General features: G+C 47.1%; 1 protein-coding gene across 1 annotated transcript in view; it reads right to left on the reverse strand.

Moving 5' to 3' along the window:
• LOC147102109 (E3 ubiquitin-protein ligase TRIM50-like) overlaps positions 1 to 10125 on the reverse strand; it is a 44877-nt gene extending 34752 nt beyond the window's left edge. The window contains exon 1 of the mRNA XM_085964326.1: positions 9721 to 10125. Within this exon, the coding sequence (XP_085820452.1) occupies positions 9721 to 10125 (405 nt within the window). The remainder of the gene's footprint in view (positions 1 to 9720) is intronic.
• Between the last annotated feature and the right edge of the window lie 14455 nt (positions 10126 to 24580).

Here is a 24580-nt window from a genome sequence, read left to right on the forward strand (position 1 = left end):
TGATTCTTACTTGAGACTCGTTATATTTGTGCTGTGTTACCTGTCCTATACACAGTCCAAGTTAAATAGATGGCTTATTTTTCCATTTTTTCATGCCTATCAGCATTTAAAAATCTGGATCATCTCACTCTCTACCTTGTCCCTAATAAAAATAAGTTCAGCTGTATAAGTCTCTCATAAAAATGTAAAGCCGTTAATCCCAGAATCACCCTTGTTGCTTTCCATTAAACGTGCTCCAATGGATTTCCCATCCTTTGTAATTGCTAGTTTTCCTTATTTTCATTGTCCATATCTATTCACACATTAACTTTAGTGTAGAATTTGTGAGTTCCCCTGAATATAGGGCTGCCATTTTAACAAAACAATATTAGAATACTTTTAAACTCAAAAGGTCACACTGGCCACATGGGACTCCATGTCAAAGCTACTTCCTTCTGTCCAAATCACCATTATCCCCACTCTTGCCCAGTTGCCTTCATGCTGCATTTATACACATCTCCCCTCATCTTGTCCAACTCTGAACTATCTGTCCTCAGCAAGGACTCAATTTCATTGTCCTCCACCAGAAACTCAGCAAACTGAAGGGTCAACATGCTGTTGGGTTCTTCTTCCACTATCCTTGTCTCCATGCCTTCTCCTTTGACCGTGAGCTGTGATTCAGACCTAATCGTCTGTCCCCAACCTCTTTCGTTTTGGCTTCTCTTGATTTTTTTCCCCACTGTGAACTGTGTTTTTTTTATACAATAGCAAAACGAAGGGTCACAGACCTGAAACGTTAACTCTGTTTCTCTCTCCATGGATGCTGCCTGACCTGCTGAGCGTTTCCAGCATTTTCTGTTGTGTTTTTCTATATACTGGATTCCTTTTACATAACAGAAGAAATAGGAGCAGGAGTAGGTCATTCGACCCCTCGAGCCTGCTCCGCCATTCGATAAGATCTTGGCTGATCTGGTCTTGGCCTCAACTCCACTTCCCTGCCCGTTCCCCATAACCCTTGACTCCCTTAGCGTTCAAAAATCTGTCTATCTCCACCTTAAATATATTCAATGACCCAGCCTCCACAGCTCTCTGGGGAAGAGAATTCCAAAGATTCACGACCCTCTGAGAGAAGAAATTTCTCCTCATCTCCGTTTTAAATGGGCGACCCCTTATTCTGAAACTATGCCCCCTCGCTTTAGATTCCCCCACGAGGGGAAACATCCTCTCAGCATCTACCCTGTCAAGCCCCCTCAGAATCTTATATGTTTCAATAAGATCACCTCTCATTCTTCTAAACTCCAATGAGTATAGGCCCAACCTGCTCAACCTTTTGTCATATGTCAACCCCTTCATCCCAGGAATCAACCTAGTGAACCTTCTCTGAACAATGCAATGCAAGTATATCCTTCCTTAAATATGGAGACCAAAACTGTATGCAGTATTCCAGGTGCGGTCTCACCAGCGCCCTGTAAAGTTGCATCAAAACTTCTCTACTTTTATACTCCATACCCTTTGCAATAAAGGCCAACATTCCATTAGCCTTCCTAATTACTTGCTGTTCCTGCATGCTAACTTTTTGTGTTTCGTGTACTAGGACCCCCAGATCCCTTTGTACCGCAGCATTTTGCAGTCTCACTCCATTTAAATAATCATTTGCTTTTTCATTCTTCCTTCCAAAGTGGATAACCTCACATTTTCCCACATTATACTCCATCTGCCAAATTTTTGCCCACTCGCTGAACCTATCTATATCCCTTTGCAGACTCTTTGGGGTAGATTTTCCTGGAGCCATCAGGCGGGGTTTCAGGTGTGTGGGAGGGGGGGGAATCCCGATTTCGGGGGTCCCGACACCATCCCGCCCAAAACCCGCCTCCACGTAAGTTTCAGGGGAGGCGGGTACCCGCCCCGCACTGGAACCCGCCGACCCGAGGCGGGAAGGGATTAGTGCCAATTAACTGCCTATTAACAAGTAGTTAACAGGCAGTTTTTAGCCTAATCCCTATTTTGAGGGGTGTCGTGTGGGATTCCCTATGGCTCCAAACCACGGCAAGTTAGAGGAGGCGGGCCGTCGGGTTGAAGGACTTGGAGGGGTCAAGATGTCGGTGTTCAGGTGAGTGATGGGTGCATGAGTGCAAAGGTAAGTGTGTTTGGTGTGTCTAAAGTGTGTAAAGAAGTTTAAATTACCTGTACTTACCTTAACAGCCTTTCTTCCTGTAGGCGTCGGGAGTCCATTACTCAGCCAGCACTGAAAGCAAAATCGCTGCGATCTGTCAAAAGTGACAGCCTTCAGCTTTGAGTGTCGGTGAGAGTTCTAACTGAGTCTGTGTAGAAGGACTCAGGTTAGAAGTAAGACTGTCAGTGTTTGACAGCTTCAAACAGCTGTGAAACACAGATATTTCATTTCAGTCTGTGATGTCACCTGTTGCCGGGTGGCCCTTAATTGGCCTGCTGAGCCCACTGGGCGGGCTCAACAAGGTCAATCAAGGGAAAATCGCGTGGATTGGCCGAACGCCGATGTAGGCGGGACTAAAACCCGAAAGTTGTAGTCCCGCCTCCTTCCCGACAGCTTTAGGAAAATCTACCCCTTTGTGTCCGCCTCACAACCTGCTAACCCACCTATCTTTGTATCATCAGCAAATTTGGCTACAGTACTCTCAGTCTCTTCATCCAAGTCATTAATATAGATTGTATATAGTTGAGGCCCCAGCACCGATCCCTGCGTCACCCCACTATTTACTGATTGCCAACTGGAAAATGACCCATCTATCTCGACTCTCTGTTTTCTGTTAGTTAGCCAAGCCCCTATCCATGCCAAAATTACCTCCAACCCCGTGTGCTCTTATCTTGTGCAGTAACCTTATCGAATGCCTTCTGGAAATCCAAATACGCTACATCTACTGGTTCCTCTTTATCCACCCTGTTTGTTACATCCTCAAAGAACTCTAGCAAATTTGTCAAACACGATTTCCCTTTCATAAAACCATGTTGACTCTGCTTGATTGTCTTATGATTTTCTAAATGTCCTGCTATTAGCTCCTTAATAATGGACTCCAGCATTTTCACAATGACAGATGTTAGGCTAACTGGCCTATAGTTTCCTACTTTCTGTCTCCCTCCTTTCTTGAATAGTGGCATTACATTTGCGGTTTTCCAATCCGCTGGGACCTCTCCAGAATCCAGGGAATTTTGGTAGATTACAACCAACGCATCCACTATCTCTGCAGCTGTAATGTCCGTGTGTAATTGAGACACGGACTGCAGGAGTTGGTTATAACAGGTGTTTACTGAATGGAGACAAAACTGGAACTACTATACAAAGTTACTACACAGGCTTATATACAGGGGTGGTCACTACTGGTACTGCAGTATACAGGGGCTGCAGAATATAGTTCCTTCTTCAAGGTACATACACTACAATTCCTCCCCTTTTAGCTAAACAGTACATAACATTCGATTAATAATTAAATAACATATTTACAATTACAGTTGCTATATACATTAGCTGAAGTTAATCAATTATAAATTCAGTCTTTGAGGAGGCTTCCTGATTCTGTCCGGATAACACCTCTTTGGGGTATCAGGTTCTTCTGGCAAAGTTGATTCAGGATCAACGTCGTTGTTTGGTTCGTCTGCTTCCAATATCACCAATTCTGAGGTAGATGCAATTGGTACTTCGGTTTCATCACCAGGTGTATAGGATCGTGGTGTAGATTTGACGTTTTCCAGTGACTCTAGAATCTGGTCAGCATGGCGTCTTACAATGCGCTCTCCAACGTCCACGGTATACATTAGAGGTCCTTGCCGTGTGCAGATCGTTCCTGGCTGCCATTTCTCTGTGCGGTAGTCCCGGGCCAAAACTGGTTGACCTATCTTGAAACTCCTGGTTGGCCTTTCATTCATATTCTGAAACTGCCTGTTCTCCACATCTCTTCTGATGTTTGGCTTAACCAAATCCAAGCGGCATCTTAGTCTTCGATTGAAGAACATCATGGCTGGAGTTTGGTTGGTAACCGCATGTGTCGCATTCCGGTAGGCAAACAAGAAGTTATCCACCTTGTGTTGTAGGGGTATGTCTTCATTACACATTGCCTTGATAGCCTTCTTGAATGTTTGAACGAACCTCTCAGCCAATCCATTGGTGGCTGGATGATATGGGGCGGATGTGTAATGCTTAACACCATTGTTCTTTAAGAACCTTCGGAACTCTTCAGACACAAACTGTGGTCCATTGTCGGAGCAAATCTGTTCAGGCAGCCCATTTCTGGCGAATATGGTTCGTAAGACTGTGATAGGTTTTTCTGTGGTGGTTGAGGACATTTTTATTACCTCTGGCCACTTTGAATGTGCATCCACCACAATTAAAAACATCGAGTCCATAAATGGACCAGCAAAATCAATGTGTACCCTTTGCCATGGAGATGAGGGCCACTCCCATGGATGTAGAGGGGCTTGTGGTGGGGCGTTTTGGACCTTCTGGCATCCTGTACAGCTCTTGGTCATCTCTTCGATTTCTCTATCGATTCCCGGCCACCACACAAACGCTCTGGCTAAGTTCTTCATTTTTACCCCTCCCAGATGACCCTCATTAAGCTCATTGAGCACTCTATCCTTCAATTTGGGTGGAATTACTACTCTGGATCCACACATCAAGGTTCCTCGGCACACTGACAGCTGTTCTCTTCTCGGCGAGAATGCTGGCAACAGTGGTTCGCCATGTGCTGGCCATCCCTTCACCGTTAAATCATAGACCCTGGAGAGTGTTGGGTCATTTCGTGTTTCCTTTTCTATGTTTGCATTCGTCACAGGTAGACATTCGACTATGGTCGAGTGGACTATCTCCACAGGATCCACTGCAGGTGCTTCTTCCACCGTCGGCAACGGTAGGCACGACAATCCATCAGCATTCCCATGCTGTTTAGTTCCTTTGTACTCGATGTCATATTGGTGTGCCCCTAGGAAAAGGGACCACCTCTGTAGCCGTTGTGCTGTCATTATCGGGACGCCCTTCTTAGGGTTGAAAATGGAGACAAGAGGTTGATGATCAGTTAGTAGAGTAAATTTCTGTCCATGCAGGTAGTGATTGAACTTCTTCACCCCCCACACCAGGCTGAGGGCCTCTCTGTCAATCTGGGCGTAGTTACGCTCGGCTGAAGTTAACGAGCGTGACGCAAAAGCTATCGGCCTCTCTGAACCATCAAGGAATTTATGACAGTACCGCTCCAATGCCGTAGGGAGACGCATCACACGCCAGTCTTATCGGTAGTGATGGGTTGTAGTGAGCCAATACTTCTCTTGACGTGATCAGGCCTTTACAATTCTGAAAGGCCCGCTTACATTCATCGCTCCATTTCCATGCTACTCCAGTTTGTAGCAGGGCGTTCAGTGGGTGCAGAATTGTGGACAAATTCGGCAAAAACTTATGGTAGTAATTCATCAATCCGAGGAATGACCTCAGTTGCGACACATTTTCAGGCGCTGGAGCCTTAACTACCGCTTCAGTTTTGTCAGGGGACTTATGTAACCCCTCTTCATCAATCACGTGGCCACAATACGATATTTGTTTCTTAAAAAACTCGCACTTGGGGTGATTGGCTCGTAGCCCATGTTCTCTTAGTCTAGTGAGCACCTGCTCTAGGTTGGCCAGGTGTTCACTGTCATTTTCACCTGTCACTAGGATATCGTCCAAGTAACACTGAGTCCCCGGAATCCCTTGCAGGACTTGTTCCATCGCTCTTTGCCATATAGCCGGAGCTGATGCTACTCTGAATACCAGTCGATTATACTAGTAAAGACCTTTGTGAGTGTTTATCGTGAGATATTTCCTAGAGGATTCTTCAACCTCCATCTGCAAATATGCTTGCGCTACGTCAATTTTTGTAAAACGTTTCCCTCCAGATAGTGAGGCGAAAATATCTTCTATCCTCTGAAGAGGATACTGTACTGTGTGAAGGACTGGGTTCACAGTCACCTTGAAGTCCCCATAGATGCGAACCTTCCTTGGCTCCTCAGACTTATTGTTTAACGTTTTCTTCATGACAGGAACGATGGGTGTCGCCCACTCGCTCCAGTCTACCTTAGATAACACGCCTGCATTCTCCAGATTCTCCAGCTCTGCCTTGACGGCTGGGCAAATTGCATACGGTACCGGTCTTGCTTTGAAAAACTTGGGAATTGCATTCTCTTCTATTTTTATCGAGGTGGTTACGCCTTTAAGAGTTCCCAGTCCTTGTTGAAATACCTCTTTAGCGTTAGCTAAGATTTTTGACAATCGTCCAGGTGCGACATCATCATCCTTTTTACCAGCCACAGTCAGTGCCTGAATGGAGTGCCAGTCTAAACTTATCTTTCTGATCCATTCATGTCCCAATAACGGTGGTCCACCATCTTGCAGTATGTACAGACACAATTTCTGTATTTCCTTGCCGTTGTATTCGACAGGCACCCTTATTTTCCCTCTGGGGTATACTTTCTGCCCCGTATATGTCTTCAAGACAATGGATGTGTCTTTCAAGGGTATGCGTGAGAATAGCCACTCGTAGTCTCGTCGATTCATGACGGTCAGGGCTGATCCTGTATCCAATTCCTTTTGACTTGGGACCCTGCTAGCATAAGGGTGACCCAAATGGTTCGGTGATCCTCTTTTGCGATTACGTTGTGTAGTTTGAGACAGCTTAGTCTCTTGTTCCCGGATTCACTATCGCTCTTCTGGTCTTCGGAACTACTGTCCGTCATCTTTTGTACTTTCCTGTACTTTTCCTCAGTAGTCTTTTTGTTGTTGTTAGTCTTCTTCCCGGACCTGCAAACTCATGCAATGTGTCCCATCTTTCCGCATTGCCTGCATGTTTTGTCCTTGAACCAGCAGTCCTTCTGGTCATGGGTTGTTCTGCCGCAGCGATAACATTTTTCAAATCCCCGTGTCATTTCATGGGTGCCGTATTCCTGTGGCTTTTGCTGTATTTCCGCAGCTCCCCTTGCTGCTGCTTCGTACGATACTGCCACGCTGAAAGCCTTATCTAGCGTCAGCTCTTTCTCTGAGAGTAACCTCTTCTGGGTTCCTTCACTCAGGAGTCCACAGACAAATTTGTCCCGTAGGGTATCTGCCAGTCCTGCTCCGAACTGGCAGTGCTTTGATAGCTTGCGTAGTTCCGTAAGGTAATCAGCATTGCTCTCATCTTTATGCTGATTTCTCTTGTGGAATTTAAATCTTTCTGCTATCAGCAGCGGTGTAGGATTTAGGTGTTCCTGTAGGATATCAACAATTTTGTTAAAACTCTTCGCCATCGGTTTGACTGGAGTGATCAGGTTCTGCAATAGGCCGTACGTTCTTGCGCCCATTAAGTTTAGTAGTACCAATGCCTTTTTCTCATCGGCTACTTCATTTGCCTTGCAATATACTTCGACTCTTTCCACATACGTGGTCCAGTCTTCTATTGCATTATCGAAGGCAGTGATATTGCCAGTCTTCGGCATCTTGGAGATCTAAGATGGCGCCTCCCGCGCTTTGCCTTCTTCCCCGATTGAACAAAATGGCTGGATTAAGATGGCACCTCCCGCGCTTTCTGCCTTTTCCACTGCTGCCAGCGTTGTTGGTGGCATTTTTATGCCTTGATGGCAATGCCCTATGGTCTTCGCGCGCTTCCCCCCGCGCTGCTGCCAACGCCGCTCTCCGCGGTCCCCGTGGCAAACTGCAGCTCCTTTCTGCGCTTCTAATTTCTTTTTCTTTTATTTTAATTACTGTTCCTGTCGTCAGAGCAGACCCTATGGGACACTTCCCTCCCTCTTGTCGGGTCTGTACACTGCCCGGCTTCGTAGCACCGGCCGCGCCCTGTGCTCCACCCTCTCTCTCTCTCTCCTCTTCCCGACAACGCTGCTCGGCCCCATTGAAAAGCCACCTGATCGAGCTCTAGCCCGCCGCAGCCCAGGAAGGATCAGTGTACTACCTGCCACCAGCCCGATTAGCTGGAACACCATAGACTGGATAACCAAGCCCAGCTCTCGACAGCCTTTCCTGCAAATCTTCGAATTCGATGAATCAGAGGGCTGTTGCCCACGGTCGACGCCCGTTTCCTCTGTCTGTTTTTTTTTTTTTCCTTTCTTTTTGGATTTCTTCCTTCTGGCTTCGACCTCCAATAACTTCGCTTCAGGGATGGATCCCCGTGAGGTGGTGCAGAACTGTAGGTAAGTTCGGATCTGTTCGTCGCCAATGTAATGTCCATGTGTAATTGAGACACGGACTGCAGAAGTTGGTTATAACAGGTGTTTACTGAGTGGAGACAAAACTGGAATTACTATACAAAGTCACTACACAGGCTTATATACAGGGGTGGTCACTACTGGTACTGCAGTATACAGGGGCTGCAGAATATAGTTCCTTCTTCAAGGTACATACACTACAACAGCCACTTCTTTTAAGACCCTAGGATGCAAGCCATCAGGTCCAGGGGACTTATCAGCCTTTAGTCCCATTAGTTTGCCTAGTACTTTTTCTCTAGTGATAGAGATTGTTTTAAGTTCCTCCCTCCCTATGGCCCCTTGATTATGTATTATTATTGGAATGCTTTTAGTGTCTTCTACCGTGAAGACCGATACAAAATATTTGTTCAAAGTCTCTGCCATTTCCCTGTTTCCCATTATTAATTTCCCAGTCTCATCCTCTAAGGGACCAATGTTTACTTTAGCTACTCTCTTCCTTTTTATATACCTGTAGAAGCTCTTACTGTCTGTTTTTATATTATTTGCTAGTTTACTCTCATACTCTATCTTCTCCCTCTTTATAATTTGTTTAGTCATCCTTTGCTAGTTTCTAAAGATTTCCCAATTCTCTGGCCTACCACTAAGCTTCGCAACATTGTATGCCTTTTCTTTCAATTTGATACCATCCTTAACTTCCTTAGTTAGCCATGGATGGTGCATCCTTCTCGAAGAGCCTTTTTTTCCTCACTGGAATATACCTTTGCTGAGATTTATTAAATATCTCCTTAAATGTCTGCCATTGCTGATCTATCATCTTACCCTTTAATCTATTTTCCCAGTCCACTTTAGCCAACTCTGTCCTCATACCCTTGTAATTGCCTTTATTTAAGTTTAGGACACTAGTTTCAGACCCAAGTTTCTCACCCTCAAACTGAATTTGAAATTCCAACATGCTATGATCCCTCTTCCCAAGAGGATCCTTTACTATGAGATCATTCATTCATCCTGTCTCATTATACATTACCAGATCTAAAATAGCCTGCTCCCTGGTTGGTTCCACAAACTAATCTTCTGATAAACCATCCTGAATACACTCTATGAACTCTTCCTCAAGGCTATCCTTGCCAATTTGATTTGTCCAATCTATATGAAGATTAAAATTGCCCATGATTATTGCACTACCTTTCTTACAAGCCTCCATTATTTTTTGATTTATACTCTGTCCTACAGTGTAGCTACTGTTAGGGGGCCTATAGACTACTCCCACCAGTGACTTCTTTCCCTTATTATTTCTTATTATCTCCACCCAAACTGATTCTACATCTTTACCTTTACCCTTAAGCTGACACCAAACTGTTTCAGCCTCGCCATGATTCGCTGATTTTTGTGAGGGAAAATGGAAACAGTTTCTGCATCTTACTGTTGCAGCTTTACTTACTTCAGTGGGTTTTCAACCTGTTGCACTATTTCTCGCTAAATGGCAACAAAGAGATCTTGAGAAGTCTGCTGTTCATCGGGGTTAATATATAGAAAGTGAATAATCATTACCTTCATCCTCTCGTACACGCTGGAGAGTGGGGTTATTTTATGCTGCTTGTGCTGTCCGATGATTCCACAGAGCCCGCAGATTATCTGCTGGTCCTTCTCGCAGTACAGGCTCAGGGGGTTGTGGTGATCCCTGCAGTTTTCCTGGTCACCACCGGACCCACTCATTACCATCAGGGTGTCAATGACACGAGCCAGTGAGACATTGGGGGAAGATCTGCTGCAGTCCACCGCCTTCCGACACACGGGGCAAGTGAAACAGCTGGCCAGGTTTCCAGAGAGAGAGAGGACGCAGTTCTTGCAGTAGCTGTGACCACACTGCAGCATCAAAGGCTGCTTGAAGACCTCCAGACAAATCGGGCACAAGAGCTGGTCCTCCAGGCACTGAAAATTCTGCTTCGCTGCCATGTTTTAAACTTCAAGTGTGATCGCTCCGCTCCTGCCAGAGTGTTGACCAGGCTCTTATCTTTGTTTCAAGCAGTTTCAACAAGGCGGAGCAAGGTACCATTGAGTACCGTAATCATATGATCTTGTTTTTATTACGACTGAGTGACAGATACTATATTTATAGTAGGTCCCATTAGAATTAGGTCAGAATTTGTCATTTCACTGTGTGCCTTTGAAATGTCAAACTCTCTTTAGTTTTGCTATTTTTCCCCCTCGACTTTTCGCTCTATTCTAACCTTCATAGAAACATAGAAGATAGGAGCAGGAGTAGGCCATTCGGCCCCTCGAGCCTGCTCTGCCATTTAATGTACCCTGTCCCTGCTTTCTCCCCAAATCCCTTGATCCCTTTAGCTTTAAGAAATATATCTAACTCCTTCTTGAATATATTTAATGAATTGGCCTCAGCTGCCTTGTGTGGTAGAGAATTCCACAGGTTCACCACTCTCTGGGTGAAGAAATTCCTCCTCATCTCAGTCCTAAATGGCTTACCCCTTATCCTTAGACCCCTGGTTCTGGACTCCCCCGCCATCGGGAACATCCTTCCTGCATCTAGTCTGTCTAGTCCTGTTAGAATTTTATAAGTTTCAATGAGATCCCTTCTCATTCTTCTAAACTCTAGCGAATATAAGGCTAATCGACCCAATCTCTCCTCATATGTCATTCCTGCCATCCCAGGTATCAGTCTGGTGAATCTTCGCTGCACTCACTCCATGGCAAGAACATCCTTCCTCAGATAAGGCGACCAAAAATGCACACAATACTCAAGGTGTGGTCTCACCAAGGCCCTGTACAACTGCAGCAAGACATCCTTGCTCCTGTACTCGAATCCTCTTGCCAGGAAAGCCAACATACCATTTGCCTTCTTAACCGCCTGCTGCACCTGCATGCTTACCTTCAGCGACTGGTGCACAAGGACACCCAGGTCTCGTTGCACTTCCCCTTTTCCCAATGTATTGCCGTTCAGATAATAATCTGTCTTCCTGTTTTTGCCACCGAAGTGGATGACCTTGCATTGATCCACATTATACTGCATTTGCCATGCTCTCTGAAACATGATTACAGTTCTATCGGTGGTGGCTGCTCTCAGTTATGAATTCCGGGTCTGTACTAGATATTATCTTGGGTTTAGCATTACTCCTATAAATGGATGGCGCATCCCCTACGTACAGTAAAGTACCTTTACCACCCAACATCTACTTAAATTATATTGTTAGGATCCCTGGGTCATGCTAAGACCCCTTGTTTGTGTCAAGCCCCACTCCAGAGACTTGAGTACATTAATCTAGGCTGGCACGTCAACACATTACTGAAGGAGTGCTGCACTGTCAGAGGTGCCGTTTTTTTGGATGACATGTTAAACATGGCCCTGTCTGCCCTCACAGGAGGGTATAAAGATCTCACAGCACTATTCGAAGAAAAGCAAGGGAGTTCTCTCGGTGCCCTTGCCAACACATAATCCTCAACCAATACCTATCTCTCAACCAACACCCAAAACAGATCGAGTTATTTATTTCATTGCTGTTTATGGGACCTTGCTGTGCGCAAATTGGTTAACACGTTTCCTGCATTACAACAGTGACTACACTTTAAAAGTACTTCTTTGGCTGTAAAGCACTTTGAGACGTCCTGAGGTTGGGAAGCGCACTATATAAGTCAAGTTCTTTCTTTACTGGATGCTGTGATCACTTACAAAACCACCATGTGCATTCTCCTATCTTTGGACGGTAGACTGATAAACACTGGAGCGATACGAGATTAATTGTGAAGCAATGAACTCATTTATTTTACATGAAGTATATGAATAAACAGAATACAATTTTCAATGAGTTTGGTTCCATGGTAATCATAATCATAATAATAATCAATTTTATTGTCATTGTTAGTGCACAAGTGCAGTACAACGAAATGTAGGCTTGCGGCTCCCGAGAGTGTACATTTAGATTAAGACATTTAAACATTCAACATTCATTTGGCTTGTAATATATTAACATAAACATAACCCTAATAAAGTGCATTGGCAGATGTGCAGGCTTTAGAGTTTATTTGTGGAGTTCAGTAGGATGACAGCCCTGGGAAAGAAGCTGTTCCTAAATCTGGTCGTTCGGGTGCGAATGCATCTGTAGCGTCTCCCAGATGGCAGGAGGGTGAACAGACTGTGGCTGGGGTGGGTAGTGTCTTTGATGATGGTCCGTGACCTCCGTAAACAGCGTTTCTGGTATATGTGCTCTACGGTCAGTAGCCGGGTGCCGGTAATGCGTTGGGCAGTCTTGACTACCCGCTGCAGGGCTTTCCGGTCATAGTAGCTACAGCTGCCATACCATACTGTGATACAGTTCGTCAGGGTGCTCTCTATTGTGCAGCGGTAAAAGTTAGAGAGGATCAGGGGTGACAGGTTACATCCCTTCAGCCTCCTTAGGAAATATAGGCGCTGCTGGGCCTTCTTCACCAGAGAGGAGGTATTGAGGGACCAGGAGAGGTCTTCCGTGATGTGGACTCCAAGGAACTTAAAGCTGTCCACCCTTTCCACCACAGCCCCATGGATGTGGATGGGGGTGTGACTTCCGCCTTTAGACTTCCTGAAGTCCACAATGATTTCTTTGGTTTTCTTGATGTTAAGGGCCAGGTTGTTATCGGCGCACCACTTCACGAGATGCTGGACCTCTTCCCTGTAGGCTGACTCATCGTTGTTGGTGATCTGGCCTACTACCGTGGTATCATCCGCAAACTTGATGATGGTGATGGAACCATGAACAGCCACACAGTCGTGGGTGAAGAGGGAGTAGAGGAGGGGGCTCAGCACACATCCTTGTGGGGCCCCCGTGTTCAGGGTCGGGGGGGGGAGGTGTGGTTACCTAATTTGACAGACTGGGGTCTGTTTGTTAGGAAGTCCAGGGTCCAGTTGCAGAGGGAAGTGTTCAGGCCAAAAGTGTGGAGTTTGGAGGCCAGCTTCTTGGGGACGATAGTGTTGAATGCTGAGCTGTAGTCTATGAACAGCATTCTGATGTAGGTCTCTTTACCATCTAAGTGATTCAGTGCAGAGTGTAGAGCAGTTGTGATTGCATCCTCCGTTGATCTGTTTGCACGATAGGCAAACTGGTGTTGGTCAAGAGAGGCGGGAACACTGGCTTTGATGTGAGCCAGGACCAGTCTCTCGAAACATTTCATTATGATGGGTGTGAGTGCGACAGGTCGATAGTCGTTCAGGCACGTCACAGCCATTTGGTTTGGCACAGGAATAATGGTAGCGGTCTTGAAGCATGTAGGGGACTACTGCCTGGGCCAATGACAGATTGAAGATGGCGGTGAAGACATCAGCCAGCTGATCAGCACATTCCTTGAGTACCCGTCCAGGGATGCTATCTGGTCCAGCAGCCTTTCGTGTGTTCACTCCGCGTAGAACACCCCTTACATCGGAGGTCGACAGAGTGAGCACCTGGTCTTCCGGGGGTGGCAAGGCTTTGGTAGCCGGCTCCCTGTTGTCCCTGTTGAAGCGAGCGTAGAAGTTGTTAAGCTCCTCCGGAAGGGAGGCATCGCTAACCGGGGGGCTGGTGTTTTTGCTCTTGTAGTCAGTGATGGACTGGATGCCTTGCCACATGCGCCGGGGGTCCGAGTTGTTGTGGAAATGATCCTCTATCTGCAGTGTCTGTTTCCTTTTGGCAGTCCTGATACCCTTGTTTAGGTTGGTCCTAGCTGCACTGTAAGCCGCCGCGTCGCCAGATTTAAATGCTGCGTCGCGTGCTTTCAACAGCGAGCGGACCTCTCCGTTCATCCAGGGTTTCTGGTTGGGGTATGTCCTGATATTTTTATGGGTCGTGACGACCTCGACGCAACTGTTAATGTAGAAAAGCACTGTGGATGCGTATTCCTCGATGTCATTATGGGCAAACATGCCCCAATCAGTGCGTTCGAAGCAATCCTGAAGCTCCGAGACTGCCCCCTCTGGCCATACTTTCACTGATCTCACTGATGTTCTCACTCTTTTGATGAGCAGTTTGTATGCCGGGGCTAGAAACAGGGAGAGGTGGTCAGACTTCCCAAGGTGGGGGCAGGGAATGGCCTTATAAGCATCTACAATGCTCGTGTAGACTTGATCCAGTGTGTTCTCCCCTCTTGTGGGGCAGGAAACAATCTGGTGGAATTTCGGTAGTACAGATTTTAGGTTTGTGTGATTGAAGTCCCCCGCGACGATAAAAGCTCCGTCTGGGTGCGCAGTTTGTTGTTCGCTGATGGCCCTGTAGAGGTCCTTCAGTGCTAGTTTGGCATTAGCGTGTGGTGGGATGTAGACCGCAGTGATGATAACAGCCGTGAATTCCCGAGGCAGGTAGAAGGGTCTGCACCTTACCATGAGGAATTCCAAATCAGCCGAACAGGATCTATCGATTATGTCCGTGTTAGTGCACCAGGCATTGTTAGTGTAAATGCACAAACCGCCTCCCTTGCTCTTACCGGAGTCTGCAGTTCTGTCGGCGCGGAAGACCGTGCGTCCTTCTAGCTGGATGGTGGTGTCAGGGATGCCGTTGTTCAACCAGGTCTCTGTGAAGATCATGGCGCAGCATTCCTTTGTCCTTTTCTGTGAGGAGAGATCAAGTTTGATCTCATCCATTTTATTTTCTAGTGACCTGACGTTGGCCAGGAAAATACTTGGGAGGGAGGGTTTGTGTGGGGCCCTCTTCAGCCTATTTTGGATTCCGGCCCTCTTACCCCGCTTCTGCTTGCTATCCCTGCGCGGTCTGCGCCGACTTCCGGCTGGGGAAGGACGCCACGCTGGTCCCGGGGGTCGGGCGATGTCGGGAGGCAGATCGATGGCGCCAAGTGTGAGCCGCACGCAGTCGGCCCCGATGTCGAGGAGCGTCTGCCGGCTGTACAGTAGGCCTGCCCTCAATTCCCGTATCAGCAGAGTCCAGAAGAGACTCAGGAAGAGGGTGAAAACGCTCAGTCTCGGGAGAGACAAAGCTGCTGCCTCCGTGCGCGCCGCCATTTTTTTTTTTTTTTTTTGCCATGCAAAAAGTCAACACCTATTTTTAGGGATCTAGATATACAAACGTATGGAAAAGACAAGACAAGGCCAACTGGTCCATCCAGCCTGTTCCATCAAGATGTGGTGCAACCTACATGCACCACAACCCATCCCTCAGTCATGAAATCTCCTGGGAGAGGTGAAAACTTGAGGTCAATTTAGGAAAAAGAAGGCAGGCAGGAAAAAGAGGACAAGAGAGTAGAGGAGGATAGGGGATCGGGAGAACAGAGGAGGGACACAGGGAGAAGAGAACGGGAGAGAGCGTGGGAAGAGAAGAGGAATGGAGAGGAGGAGTTAGGAATAGGGAAAGAAAGTGAGAAGATGGGATAGAAGAGAAGTGGGTGAGGAGAGCTACGGTAGCGATAATACCTCAGCACTATCAAACTCTCTCAGCGTGGGGGTGGGTGGCAGTGGAGTACGGCTGGTTATGCTATCTCATCAGAGGACGGGGGGTAGGGCCAGGCTGCCAGATTCTTTGAGCCGGGGAGGAAGAGGAAGCCTCAGTAACTATATCATCACGGAGGGGGCCAGGAAGAGGGCATGAGATCCACAATATTGCACATTGTCCAAGCGGGCCAGCATTGGAGGAAATTGGGGACGGGGTCTGGCAGAGTTAGGAGCTAGCGACATTTTCCTGGATGCCCCAGAAACACTCTCAACGGGGTGGGTGGGGGGGAGGGGGAAGGAGGGCCAAACTAGTGCTGTAGGTACTTGATGGATGAGCAGAAATTTCCTTCAATTAAATATTGGGAAGTCTGAAGCCATTGTCTTCGGTCCTCGCCACAAACTCCATTCTCTAGCCACAAACTCCATCCCTCTCTGTGGCCACTGTCTAAGGCTGAACAAGGCTGTTCGCAACCTTGAAGTCCTATTTGACACGGCGATGAGCTTTCATATACTATCCATCACCAAAATGCCAACTTCTAACTCTGCAACATCGCGGGCTCTGCCTCAGCTCATCTGCTGCTGAAACCCTCATCCATGCCTTTGTTATCTCTAGACCTGACTATTCTAATGCTCTCCTGGCTTGCGACCCATCTTCCACCCTCCGTAAACTTGAGCTCTCTGCTGCCCTTATCCTAACTCGCACTGAGTGCCGTTTACCCATCACCCCTGTGCTCGCTGACCTACATTGGCTCCCGGTCCAGCAACGCCTCGATTTCTCATCCCTCCGTGGCCTCACCCCTCCCCATCTCTGTAACCTCCTCCAGCCCTACAACCCCCGAGATCTCTGCGCTCCTCCAATTCTGGCCTCTTGCACGTCCCCAATTTTCATCGCTCCATCATTGGCTGCTGTGCCTTCAGCTGCTTAGGCCCTATGCTCTGAAATTCCCTCCCTAAACCTCTCTGGCACTCTCTCCTCATTTAAGACGCTCCTTAAAACATATCTTTTTAACCAAGCATTCTAATATCTCATGTAGCTCGGTGTCAAATTTTGTTTGATAACGCGCCTCTGAAGCGCCTTGGGACGTTTTACTGCGTTAAAGGTGCTATATAAATACAAGTTGTTGTTGTTGACACTTTCACAATGTTTTTTGAAATGGAATATTATAGGCCACAGCATCAAAATAGATCAGTATATAATAGATCTTTCAGTAGTGCAGCAGTTAAGATGCACCCTTCTTTAATACTTTAATACCTGACCAGAGGTTCCTATGTCCAAGTCAGCTATCTGTTTCAGTAAACATTCTAGGACTGGGAGGAAGCACCTAGGAAGTTTAGCAGCGCAGAAGGGAGCCAAAACATACAGTAAAATGAGGACATCTGTGACAATACACAAAATAAAGTATATGTGAAGTGCACCTATGACTGTTTGTAACACTTTTTCTCCAACATGAACGTCCGAATGGCTTATTTTACTGCTGCACTGTGTACTGTCTTTTTTTTACTTGACCAGTTTCATGTATTCTTATCACTTCAATGGCTCATTTATCAGGTGTTATCGTTAATAGCTCCAGTTCCGGAGCAAAATAATTAAACATCACAGAACCATTCAACAAAACCTGCCCAGTTCCTTAAATAGAACCCGTCACTTCATGTGGTTCCGTGACTGGTAAACAATGTTTTCATGTGATTGGTGGGGACATCACCCCTGGGACGTGCACTTTACCAAGTTTCTTTTTTAAGGTTTCTTTATCTTTCCTGCTAGTACTAATTAAAAAGCACTACTGGTTTTCACCTTGCTGAAACTATTGTTTGTTATAGCCCCAGGGTATTGTGCAGCTTATTTTTGTAGAAACTCGCTTCCATAACTGCAAAATTTGTTTGTTTGATGGGAGACGGTCTCCCCCTCCTGGTTTGGTGTCTGATCAGCTGTTTCATTCAAATCAGAACAGCAAAATCCAGGCCGACACTCCAGTACGGTGCTGAAAAGAGTCCTTCGGATGAGATGCTAACCTGAGGCCCAGTCGGGCCTCTCAGGTGAATGTAAAAGATCCCAAGACACTATTCGAGGAGTTCTCCCCGGTGTCCTGGCCAATATTTATCCCTCAACCAACCTCATTAAAACAGATTATCTGGTCATTATCACATTGCTGTGTGTGGGAGCTTGCTGTGCGCAAATCGGTTGCCGTGTTTCCTATATTTCAACAGCGACTACGCGTCAAAAGTACTTCATTGGTTGTAAAGCATTTTGGGACGGCCTGAGGTCATGATAGGCGCTATATCAATGCAAGTGCTTCCTTTCTTATGTCTCACTGCATCGACTGTAACTAGTTTTTTTCGTATGTCATATGTGAGATAGGGTTTCAGTTTTCACAAAAAAAGCAACTGAATTGTGGAGTGCAAACCCAAGACACAAAAATGATGAAATCCAGTGTAATAAAAAGGAATTTTTAAAATGTACTCAGTGGACTTGGTCCTAGGCCTATCTGCAGCGTTGTTTTTCAGTTGTACAGTTGTCAGCTCTCTGTGAGTTGTGAGCTTTTCTGAGTTTGCAGGTTGGGATATATGAGGACAATAAAACAAATTCACAGCGTTCTTCAAATGAACGCTCAACAAGTTAGAAACTGAAACTGTGCTGCGGAGATGCTGCTGCTGCCTTGCAACCCCAGGACTGTTTTATTAGGGTTAAGCCCAGCTACCTGCTGAGGAACAGGGCTGTTCGCTGACAATTCTAGAGTGTTTAGCTCCTCTGACAACACCTTCAAAAAGGATGCCGTGCATACCAGCTTGCAGCAGGACTTGCGTAACATCCAGGCTTGTGCTGACTAGTGGCAGCTAACAATCACGCTGTGCAAGTGCTAGGTAAAGATCATCTCAAACAAGAGAAAGCCCAGCCATCGCCCCTTGTTAAATAGCATCACCATCACCGTGTGCAGCTCCAACAACACTCAAGAAGCTCGACACCATCCAGAATAAAGCAGCCCGCTTGATTGACACCCCATCTACCACCTTAAACATTCACTCCCTCCACCACCGGCGCACCGTGGCTGCAGTGTGTACCATCTACAAGATGCACTGCAGCAACTCGCCAAGGCTTCTTCGGCAGCACCTCCCAAACCCGCGACCTCTACCACTTAGAAGGACAAGGGCAGCAGGCGCATGGGAACACCATCACCTGCAAGTTCCCCTCCAAGTCACACACCATCCTGACTAGGAAATATATCGCCGTTCCTTCATCATCGTCGCTGGGTCAAAATCCTGGAACTCCCTCCCTAACAGCAGACTGCAGCGGTTCAAGAAGGCTGCTCACCACCACCTTCTCAAGGGCAATTAGGGATGGGCAATAAATGCTGGCCTTGCCAGCAACGCCCACATTCCAGGAACAATTTTTTTTTTAAATCCCCCACCATCAACGTGTTGGCGAGGGGGAGGAACCATTGATCAGAAGCTTAACTGGGCCAGTCTAACAATGTGGCTACAAAAGCAGGGCAGAGGCTGAGTAATCTGCGATAAGTGGCTCACCTCCTGACTGTAAAGTCCACGCCTCAATAATACACGGACTTCGGGAGAACAGTTTAACAGGTACTTTACTGAACAAGAGGCAGCTTGAAACTGAAACTACAGAAGCCTGCTAGGGCCTTTTATACAGGGGTGGTCATTGCCGGTACTGCAGTCTAAGACCAGTTATTCCCTTAAAGGTACATACACAACAATTCCTCCCCTTTTAGATAAACAGTACATAACATTCATTTAACAACTAAATAATAACTAATTACAATTACAATTACAATTTTCTCAGTAATATATACATCAACTGAAATAGTCATTTATAAGGTCAGTCTTTGAGGAGGCTTCCTGATCCGGACTGGATAGCGCCTTTCTCGAGTATCCTGTTCTGGCGGTGGAGTCAATTCTGGCTCATTGTCATTGGTTGGTTCGTCAGCTTCCAATACCCCTGCTTCTGAGGTAGACGCAATCTGTACTTCGGGCTCATTACCAGGTGCACATGCTTGTGGTACAGGTTTGGCTTGTTCCTGTGACTCTAGAATCTGGTCAGCATGGCGTCTCACGATGCTCTCTCCAACGTCCACTGTGTACATTAGTGGTCCCTGCTGTGTGCATATCGTGCCTGGCTGCCATTTTTCTGTTCGGTAGTTGCGGGCCAAGACTGGTTGCCCTATCTTGAAGCTCCTGGTTGGCTTCTCATTTATGTGCTGGAACTGCTTATCCTCAACATCTCGTCTTATGTTTGGTTTGAGCAAATCCAAGCGACATCTTAGTCTCCGGTTGAAAAACAGTACGGCTGGAGTTTGGTTGGTTACTGCATGTGTCGCATTCCGGTCAGCAAACAGGAAGTTATCCACCTTGTGTTGCAGTGGTATGTCGTCATTATACATTGCCTTTATGGCCTTTTTAAAGGTCTGAACAAACCTCTCAGCCAATCCATTTGTGGCTGGATGATATGGGGCAGAAGTGTAATGTTTCACCCCATTATTCTTCAGGAACCTCCGGAAATCCTCAGACGCAAACTGTGGGCCATTGTCGGAACAGATCTGTTCTGGCAACCCATTCCTGGCGAAGATGGTTCTTAGGGCTGCAATAGATTTCTCTGTGGTGGTGGAGGACATTTTAATGACCTCTGGCCATTTCGAATGGGCGTCCACAGCAATTAGAAACATTGAGTCCATAAATGGATCAGCGAAATCAATGTGTACCCATTGCCATGGAGATGAGGGCCACTCCCATGGATGTAGCGGGGCCTGTGGTGGAGCGTTTTGGACCTTCTGGCATCCTGTGCATCTCTTGGTCATATCCTCGATTTCTTTATCGATTCCCGGCCACCACACAAACGCCCTGGCTAGGCTCTTCATTTTTACCCCTCCCAGATGACCCTCGTGAAGCTCATTGAGTACTCTATCTCTCAACTTGGGTGGAATTACCACTCGGGATCCACACATCAAGGTTCCCCGGCACACTGACAGCTGTTCCCTCCTTGGCGAGAATGCTGGCAACAGTGAGTCGCCATATGCTGGCCATCCCTTCACCGTCAAATCATAGACCCGAGAGAGTGTCGGGTCATTTCGGGTTTCCTTCTCAATACTTGCGTTTGTAACAGGCAAACATTCGACTATGGTCGCATGGAATATCTCCACAGGGTCCACTGCAGGTGCTTCTTCCGCCGTAGGCAACGGTAGGTGCGACAGCCCATCAGTGTTTCCATGTTGTTTCGTACCTTTGTACTCTATGTCATACTGATGTGCCCCTAGAAAAAGTGACCATCTTTGCAGCCGTTGCGCCGTCATCACCGGAACGCCCTTCTTTGGGTTAAAAATTGAGACCAGGGGTTGATGATCAGTCAGTAGGGTGAATTTCTGCCCGTGCAGATAGTGATTGAACTTCTTCACCCCCCACACCAGGCTGAGGGCCTCCCTGTCAATCTGGGCGTAGTTACGCTCGGCTGAAGTTAGCGCGCGCGATGCAAAGGCTATTGGCCTCTCTGAACCGTCATGGAATTTGTGTGATAGCACCGCTCCAATGCCGTAAGGTGACGCATCACATGCGAACCGAATCGGTAGTGTTGGGTTGTAGTGGGCCAATACTTCTTTTGAAGTGATTTGGCATTTACATTCCTGAAAGGCACGCTTACACTCATCACTCCATTTCCATGTTACACCAGTTTGAAGGAGGGCGTTCAGTGGGTGCAGAATTGTAGATAAATTCGGCAAGAACTTATGGTAGTAGTTCACCAACCCGAGGAACGACCTCAGTTGCGACACATTTTCTGGTGCTGGAGCCTTGACTACAGCCTCAATCTTGTCTGGCGACTTATGCAACCCTTCCTCATCAATCATGTGGCCACAATACGAGATTTGTCTCCTGAAGAACTCGCATTTGGGACGGTTGGCTCGTAGCCCATATTCCTGCAATCTCGTGAGCACCTGTTCCAGGTTGGCAAGGTGTTCATTGTCATTTTCGCCCGTAACCAGGATGTCGTCCAAATAACACTGGGTCCTCGGGATCCCTTGCAGGACTTGTTCCATTGCCCTCTACCACATAGCCGGGGCTGATGCTACCCCAAATACCAGTCGATTGTACTGGTAAAGGCCTTTGTGAGTGTTTATCGTGAGGTATTTCCTAGATGCTTCTTCCACCTCCATTTGTAGATACGCTTGAGCCAGGTCAATCTTTGTAAAACGTTTCCCTCCAGATAGTGAGGCGAAAATATCTTCTATCCGCAGAAGCGGATACTGTACTGTGTGCAGGACTGGGTTCACAGGCACCTTGAAGTCCCCACAGATGTGAACCTTCCTTGGCTCCCCAGGCGTGCTGCTCAATGCTTTCTTCATTACAGGAACGATGGGTGTGGCCCACTCGCTCCAGTCCACCTTAGACAGCACCCCCGAACGCTCCAGACTCTCCAGTTCAGCTTCCACAGCTGGGCGTATCGCGTATGGCACCGGTCTGGCCTTGAAAAATTTTGGGGTTGCGTTATCCTCAATCTTTATGGTTGCCTTTACTCCTTTTAGAGTCCCAAGTCCTTGTTGGAACACCTCTTCCGCGTCAGATAGAATTTGTGACAGACGTCCAGGTGCGACGTCATCATCTTTTTTGTCAGTCACAGTTAGTGCCAGAATGGAATGCCAATCCAATTGTAGTCTTCGGATCCATTCACGTCCCAATAATGGTGGTCCTCCATCTCGTAGTATATACATGTATAGTTTCTGTGTTTCCTTTCCGTTATATTCAACTGGCACCCTTATTTTTCCTCTGGGGTAGACCTTTTGCCCCGTGTATGTCTTCAATACAATGTACATGTCCTTTAAGGGTATGTGTGAAAATAGCCGCTCATAGTCTCGTCGATTCATGACAGTTAGGGCTGATCCTGTGTCCAATTCCATCTTCACTGGGGACCCTGCTATCATGAGGGTGACCCAAATGGTTCGGTGATCTTCTTTTGCGATCACGTTGTGTAACTTTAAACAACTTAGTCGCCTGCTCCCGGAGTCCTTATCACTCTCCTGATCTTCTGAACTACTATCTGTCAGTTTCTTTACTTTCCTGTACTGTTCCTTAGTAGTTCTTGTCGTGTTGGTCTTCTTTCCCGACCTGCAGACTCTTGCTATATGTCCCTTTTTCCCGCATTGCCTGCATATTTTGTCTTTAAACCAGCAGTCCTTCTGCTCATGGGTTGTTCTGCCACAGCGATAGCACTTTTTGGCTCCATTCACCATTTCGTTAGCGCTGTATTCTTGTGGTTTCTGTTGTATTTCCGCAGCTCCCCGTGCTGCTGCTTCGTAGGATACTGCCACGCTGAAAGCCTGTTCTAGCATCAGGTCCTTTTTTGAAAGTAGTCATTTCTGGGTTCCTTCACTCTGGAGCCCGCAGACAAACTTATCCCGTAAGGTGCCTGCCAGTCCTGCTCCGAACTGGCAGTGCTTCGATAACTTGCGTAGTTCCGTAAGATAGTCAGCATTGCTCTCATCTTTGTGCTGGTTTCTTTTATGGAACTTGAATCTTTCTGCTATCAGCAGTGGTGTAGGGTTTAGATGTTCCTGTAAGATATGAACAATCTCCTCAAAACTTTTCTCCATTGGTTTAGCTGGGGTAATTAAATTCCGCAATAGGCCGCACGTACTCGCACCCATCAGATTTAATAATACCGATGCCCTCTTTCCATCAGCCACCTCATTTGCCTTGCAGTACACTTCAATTCTTTCCACATATGTGGTCCAGTCTTCTACCTCGTTGTCGAAAGCAGTGATACTGCCACTTTTCGGCATCTTGGGCGATTTAAAATGGCGCCTCCCGCGCTTTTGCTTCTTCCCCAATGGAATAAAATGGTGCCTCCCGCGCTTTTGCTTCTTCCCCAACGGGATAAAATGGCGCCTCCCGCGCTTTTGCTTCTTCCCCTTACTGCCACGCTGCTCCTAGCGTTCTACAGGGTAATGGCGGTGACACGCATCTTCGGCGCGTCTCGCTTTCCTTCCCCCCCCGTTTAGTTTCTCTCCGCTGTCCTGTTCTCGAGCACCGACCGCGCCCTGTGCGCTCCACCCTCTCTCTCTTGTTTTCTTTTCCCGGTGACGCTGCGCGGCCCGATTTGTAGAGCCGCTCGATCAAGCTTGAGCCCGCCACAGTCCGGAAGGGTCAGCGTGCTACCTGCTAGCAGCACGATTCGCTGGAACCACAGTCTCTCCCGCAATTCTCCAAACACCGATGGATTCTTTGGGCGGTTGCCCTCGGTTGACGCCCGTTGCTCAGACTACGACCTTCCAGGACCTTCCTTTCAGGCGAGATCCCCGTGAGATGATGCCACACTGCAGGTGAGTTCGAACTTACTCGTCGCCACTGTAAAGTCCGCGCCTCAATAATACACGGACTTCGGGAGAACAGTTTAACAGGTACTTTACTGAACAAGAGGCAGCTTGAAACTGAAACTACAGAAGCCTGCTAGGGCCTTTTATACAGGGGTGGTCACTGCCGGTACTGCAGTCTAAGACCAGTTATTCCCTTAAAGGTATATACACAACACTGACCCCTCAAAGTCAACAGCTACAAGGCTCAAGTCAAGACTGTTGTGAAATACTCACCCAGCTGCATCACTCAAGAACCTAAACAAAGCAGATAACAACTTGCATTTATGTAGCACCTTCACCATGGTAAAATGTCCCAAGGAGCGTGAGACAAAATTTGACACCGAGCCACACAAGGGAGATTAGGACAAAGAGGTAGGTTTTAAGGAGCATCAAAAAGGAGAGAAGGGTAGAGAGGCGGAGAGGTTTAGGGAGGGAATTCCAGAGCTTAGGGCCTAGACAGCTGAAGGCACAATCGCCAATGGAAATCGGGAACCTACAAGAGACCAGAATTGGAGAAACGCAGAGTTCTCGGAGCGTTGTAGGCAATGTTCTCTTAAGCCCGGCCACGCAGCTCTCTGGAAGTCCCGTGCAGCCGGCTCGCCAATGCGAAAAACCGCGCATGAGCGATATTTTGAATGGGCCGCACATTCCAAAAAAAATT

The sequence above is a fragment of the Somniosus microcephalus genome, chromosome 22 (assembly GCF_052327205.1).
Source record: "Somniosus microcephalus isolate GS21.2 chromosome 22, FLI_Smic_1.0, whole genome shotgun sequence".
Taxonomy (NCBI): Eukaryota; Metazoa; Chordata; class Chondrichthyes; order Squaliformes; family Somniosidae; genus Somniosus; species Somniosus microcephalus.